Genomic DNA, 6920 nt, shown 5'->3' with positions numbered 1-6920 from the left:
TTCCAGTAGAGGACCTTCATTGGACAATGTTTAGATACTCACCCCTACGGGTAAAATGGGCCCTTTCAGAGTTCCCATTTTTCTTCATTCTTTTTTTTTTTAGATTTAGTTAATATAGGATTGAATGAACCATCCTCAACCCTGTCTTCATCAGGTTCCTCCTTACCCCATAATCTTCCAACCAGCCTCAAATCCTTTACCATTGTTTGATTGGCAATCTCTTCAGTAGGTTGGATTATGCAATTTCCTTTTTTGAGCTCTGCCCCTCTTTGAATGTTGGGACTAATCAAATTGTCTTCCACACATGTGTCATTAATCTTCTCATCTTCAGATGTAGAATCATCAGGCTGAGGGGTCAAATTTGGTGTTAGCATCACCTTATCTATGTTTTCCAATTTTTGATTTTCCCTATTATCAAATTCCAAGTTAATGACCAAATCATTTTCTTTCTCCACCACTTTCTCAGTTGGTTGAGTTTTCTTGGTCCTTGGTTTTGGGCTTCTTCATCCACCTTCTTTATGTTTGATCTTCTATAGTTAGCAAGCATGTGACCAATGGATTGGCATCCACTATAAAACTCAGGAAAGTTTTCATATTCTAGGGATACAAAGAAAGCAAAACCATCTCTTTCTACCATAATTTGATCAGACAACTTTGCTTTCAGGTTTATATCAACAAGGACTTTGGCAAAGTGACCAAAAGTTTTGTTGTTGGTAGCTTCAGCTATGGAAATTGGAGTGCATATACCCCCTGCAATGGAGAAGATAATACGGGGGCTCCAATACTCTTTTTAAAACTTGGATTGAAATTTGGGGTCCATAGGAACAACCTTAAGAAACAGGCTTGAGGTTCCATACCCCTGCAGCATAGACACTCCTCATATCATCAATTGAGGAGAATGAAAATTCATAGAAACATTTCCCTAGAGATACCAAGTTCCATTTCCCAATCATGTTCCACGGTGAGGCAAACTTGATTTTTAGATCTACAAATTTAATGGGAGTATCACCTTTTGAGAAGATGAGCCTACCATGAAGATGGTTCTTGCATATTTGCATCTCTGCTTGGTAGTCTTCTTCAGGGATTTTTTTGAAGGAATTTTTTTTAAACTATTATTTAATAAATTATTTTTAAAAAACTATTTTAAAATGAATTTTTTTGAAAGTATTTTTTTAAACACTTTTTAGAAAATCTCAGTATTTAAATTTACCTGTGATAGATCTGAAAGGCAACAATATAGGTGAGGTCCGTAACTCTGAAAGGCAACAGTATTGGTGAGGTCAGAGATATTATATTGTGCACTCATACATTTTTTTCTTGTGCTCAATCATGACACAGAATGTTATATCAATCCTTATTGAAACATTTTGAAAGAATGCTTTGATAAAAAGAATAATACTATTGAATGAATCATTTTGTTAGGAAGAGAATAATTCATATCGTTGATATCAAAACTGGTTCGTGCTGGCCATTGAATTGCTCTTAATATCGCTAATACACAACATTTATAACAACCATGTAATTATACTGGTAAAAACCGGTCATACCGGCCGGTTTTCAATTGAACTGTATTGGTCATACCAACTGGTTTTATTTAAAATTATTTTTAATGAAAATGATTTCTTTTTACCAAAATATTTGTATAGATGATCAAACACATAATGCTATATTTTTTATACATCTAAAACATGGTCTACAATATAATTCTTTTAACAAGTGGTATAAATAAAAATAGTTATTGTCTTCTTTATTTATTTTTCAGTATTAATATTAGTATAAAATATATGAATATCTAACTTTACCGATATGCAGTTTAATAGTGAACCACTAGTTAAACCATCATACCACTGTGACCGGTTTGATGACCAGTATGGTATTAATAACATTGGTTTATATTTTGCATGTTGAGATTGCATAGAAAAGTTGAGTTTGCATGTTGTTTTATGGGAAACAATATTTTTTTGGATGGATGGGATATCCATCCAAATGGATACACTCATGGATGTTTGTTGGATATAATGGATATAATGGATGGATTTGAATCCCTCTATTATCGATATTATTCATTGGATTATATTCATTTAAATTCATTACTTCTAGCAGATGAATTTGGATGGATTGTGGATTGTGGATAATTTTGTCACCTCTAATTTTACTTTATTAGGAAAAAATGTATGCACCTTTAGTGTACAAAGTTAATATATTATTCATTATTCATTTTTAATTATTATTGACTATTAAATAAAAGTAATACAAATAGATGATATATAATACACTGACATATATAAATTTTTACACTCTCATTGAATAGATATTCCTTAATTTCTCCTCGATTCTAGTTCTCAACCTCTTACAGGAATTGATCACCCAGTTATTATACAATTTATTAGTCTCTCTTTGATATCTTGTTTTTTAGCACGTTTTCTTCTTGTAAACACCAACTAATAATCACTTTCTTTATTATACAATTTATGATTGATTACTAAATCTTCACTTTCCATTTTCTTTTCCTTCTTTAATAATTGTTGTCCAGAATATTTTACTTCCTCATTTATTTATTGTGTTGAATGTGTTTCCACTTTCTTCCCTGGCCGTGGGTTTCTCCAGTATAGGTTGTGAGAACACATGTTACAACTTACAAGTGTATGAAAAGGATGCATTTTTTTGTAATTGTAGTTTCTTAGCCAGCAGAGGAATACTACGTTTATTAGAAGATAGAGATGGAAAAGAATTAAGAATGATGTTATAGGATCAGTTTCTTTTCTTTTTCTTCCTTAATTAATTTATGTAAGTGCAAATTCTACATTGCTAAGGCTTCTCCTAGGAAAATTGCTGACGTAGCATCATACTTGGATTTTTCTGCAGGTTGTTTGCCTTTTAACTATCTTGGTGTTCCCCTCTTTATTGGTAAACCAAGAAAAGTCCACTTGCAACCTATTGCAGATCGAATACTTAGCAAATTATCTACCTGGAAAGGGGCTTGCCTATCCATTATGGGAAGGGTGGAGTCAGTGAAGTCTATAATTCAGAGTATGCTTGTGTATAGCTTCCACATCTGTAAATGGCCTCACCAATTGCTGAATCAAATTGACAAAGGTATAAGGAATTTTGTTTGGTCAGGAGACATAGGCAAGAAAAAACTTGTAACAGTGGCTTGGGCTAAAGTTTGTACTACTACTAAAGTAGGGGGCTTGGCATTCAATCTGTGAATCTTATGAACAGGGCCTCCTTGACAAAGCTGGCTTGGGATATGAGGACCACAAATCATGAGTGGGCTGAATTCTACAGAAATAGGTTTGGCTGCAATTCCACTCCTTCATCAAGGTACTTCAAATCATCAATTTGGCCTGGAATTTGAGATAACTGGGAGCTCTGCAACATGAATTCCATATGGATTGTTGGTACTGGTCTGAGTATAAACTTCTGGAAAGATAATTTGTTGGATCAACCCATAGTTGATCAGCTAAATATCCCTCAGAATCTGCATAAGGGTCTTCATGCTACTGTGGCAGACTTCACCAATGGTTTTAAATGGACTATACCTACTATACTGGCTAATTTATGTCCTGAGATCACAGATCAAATTGCTCGAGTTAACAGAGCAGGCTCTGTGGATAGATTGATGTGGAAACATGTTGACAATGGGTCCTTAACTCTAAAGGAGGCTCATAAAGCTCTGGCTAATCATCTTGTTTATATGCATTGGTGCAACCTAATTTGGTCTAGAGAAATCCCACCTTCAAAATATTTCATTACTTGGAGGCTAATGCACCAAAAGATGCCAACTGATGACAATCTGATGAAAAGAGGTTGTGACATGGCCTCCATTTCCAACTTGTGTTATGATAGTTGGGAGGATGCTAATCACCTCTTCCTAACCTGCCCTCTTGAAACTGCTCTCTAGCATTCGATCAGTAGCATTTTCCTCATTAACATCAACTCTTCCTCAATTCTTAATTTGTTTTCGAGTTGTTCTAGCAATACAAACTCTCAGGTAAATGAGGCTATGATTGCATGTGTAATTCATACTTTCAGCACAATCTGGTTTTGCAGAAACCAGGCTAGATTTGAGGGTGTCAAAGTTCCTATATCTTCGGCAATAGCAAGGATTGTTAGAGACACAACATTGTCTGGAAACTCTTCTACTGCCTATGCTACTCCTACCTTAAATGATCTCATCATCCTTAAGAGATTCTCAATTAATATACATCCCAACAAGGCTCCTAGGATCACCAAAGTCAACTAGTACCCCCCCCTCTTGGCTGGATTAAAGTCAACACGAATGGGGCTGTTCATGGTTCTCCTGGTCACTCGGGTCGTGGAGGGATTTTCAGGGATCATAATTGCTTGTTTTTGGCTGGTTTTGCAAATTACTTGGGCATCCAAAATGCCCTTTATGCTGAATTACACTCAGCTATCCACGCAATAAACTTAGCATTCAAGAAAGGTGGTTTAGGCTTTGGCTAGAATGTGACTCCATGTTGCTTCTTGACATTTTTAGTGGAAAATCAAAGCCTCCTTGGAAGTTGATAAATGCATGGTACAAGTGCATTCATATACTTCAATCAATGGACTTCAAAATCATGCATATTTATCGTGAGGGAAACTCTTGTGCTGATAAGTTGGTTTCTTTTGGTTTAGATTCAAAAAGGGAAACGATATGGTATTCAATTCCTAACTTCATTTTTCATGATTGTAATAGGAAACGGTTGGGAATGCCCAACTACAGATTTAGAAATGTTTGACTTTGTTTTTTCAGTTTGTGACCTACTATAAATAAATCCAGGTGTCTTTGCACCTTTGCCAACAACAAAAAAATATTCAGGGTACACATCTATTGTCTCACAAGTTATGTCATTGCATATATCATTAACTGTGATTAATCAGGAAAATAATTAGTTATTAATTTTTTAATATATTTTTCAACTAATGATAGACTAGTGGCATATGTAGTGGCACAATTTGTGGGACCGTAGATGTTCTCCCTAAAATTCAATTTGTAAGTTTTTTAATTAAATGGTTTATAATGTCTTATATTCAATAAATTGTTTTTAAAATTCGGATTCCAAAAGTATTCTAACTTGGTACCTATATGTTGTCTCATTGTATCACTTTATGTGTTATAGGCTTGTGATTGATCAGAAAAAATATATTTAAGTTAAAATTTAATTATTAAGTATTTTTTTGATCAATCATAAGCTCATAACACATAGAGTGACACAAACTATGAGACAACATATGTGCTTCCATCTAACTGCCCGTAAAGATATAATGGGTCCCAAGTAGGGGTGAAAACAGGTCAGGCCGCCTACCAGGGGCCTATAACAGGCTTTTTTTCATAAACGGGTCAAGCTCAGGCTTTTTGAAAAGCCTATTTAGTTTAACAATTAGGCTTTAGGCCATCCAAATGGCCTATGAAGCCTAACAGGCCGGCCTATTTAGTTATATTATGTAATAATGTTCATATTTTATAATTTTAATATATAAGTAATGTTATTATATATGTAATTTTAATATAAAAATTTATACAAAAATATAATTTAATTATCAGGGTTATAAAAATCTATTTAAAAGTATGCATATTAGTTATTTAAATATAGACATGCTCACCTATTTCAATATAATATAGTATAATATGCCTTTAAACAAACTAATAGGCCAGATCAGACTTTTAAACAGGTCAAGCATAGACTTTGAATAAAAAATTAAACAGTCTAACAAGCCAAACTCAGGCTCATATATGCTATACAAGCTCGGACTGTTTAAGGCCAAGTCTGGCCTGTTTCCACCCTTAGTCTCAGGGCATATAAAAACATTTTTTTAATTTTTTTTGGTTTTATAAATATATGTTGGATAAAATTGGGTGATCACTTATATAAATTATGAGTGGTTTGTGTTGGTACAAAAAATGAGTGATTTGTATAATTTTATAGACTCCTAGGTCAATGAAATTCACTCTAATATACAACTAGTAAGTTACTCGTGCATTTGTACGGGGCAATAATTTTTTGGCACATGGTCAAGAACAAACATGTTATTCGTGTATTCGTATGTTTAATAATACATATGTTATTTGTGTATTCGTATGTTTAATAATACATATGTTATTCGTGTATTTGTTTGGTTAATAACACATATTACCCCTGCATTCTAATGCTTAATAACACACATGTTACCCGTGCATTCTAATAGTTAAGAACACACATGTTATTCGTGCATTCATTCATATGGTTAAGAAAAAATATGTTACTTGCGCATTCATATGGTCAAGAGCACACATGTTACTCGTGCATTCGTGTGATTAAGAACATACATGTTAAATGTATATTCTAATGATTAAGAAACACACATGTTACTTGTTTATTCACATGGTTAAGAACATTCAACTTACTTGTGCATTCATATGGTTAAACAATCACATATTACTCGAGCATTCTCATGAGACATTGATTTTGACGAATATTTAGAAGCACATAAGTATGATTATTATTAAATTTATATTAGTAATATTGTGTAATGATTTGATAAAATAAAGCGAAATATATAGAAACACAAAAACTGTGAATTAATTTCATTGGATATGTTTTCTAATGTAACGACACAATGTCTTCATAACTTTTGTCGCATAGTAAGACATGATAATATATTAATCGTCCATAAATTGACAAATTATGCAACATAATGATCAAATATATAGTAAGGCATGATAATATATAATTGAGTACAAATTATTATTATCATAGTGATATAAACTCATGATATAAATAAATATTTGATCATAAAAATCATCAGTTTCATAATTATTGTTACAAAGTATCAAAATATATAAACTAATATTGTTATATCTGCAATTTTAATAACAAAGGTAAGAAACAAAATAAAATAAATCAAGTGTATTCAATTGTCTATATTTAAATATT

General features: G+C 32.8%; 1 protein-coding gene across 1 annotated transcript; it reads left to right on the top strand.

Annotated features, from left to right (window-relative positions):
• LOC109334011 lies at positions 3380–3904 on the top strand. Its single transcript, XM_019569585.1, has one exon. The coding sequence runs from the start codon at positions 3380–3382 to the stop codon at positions 3902–3904; it is 525 nt and encodes a 174-aa protein (XP_019425130.1).

Source organism: Lupinus angustifolius, chromosome LG19 (assembly GCF_001865875.1).
Source record: "Lupinus angustifolius cultivar Tanjil chromosome LG19, LupAngTanjil_v1.0, whole genome shotgun sequence".
NCBI lineage: Eukaryota > Viridiplantae > Streptophyta > Magnoliopsida > Fabales > Fabaceae > Lupinus > Lupinus angustifolius.
This window is presented reverse-complemented; position numbering and strand designations above follow the sequence as displayed.

Coding starts and splice junctions, on each gene's coding strand:
- LOC109334011 (XM_019569585.1), top strand. CDS start 3,380: ATGAATTCCATATGGATTGTTGGTACTGGTCTGAGTATAAACTTCTGG.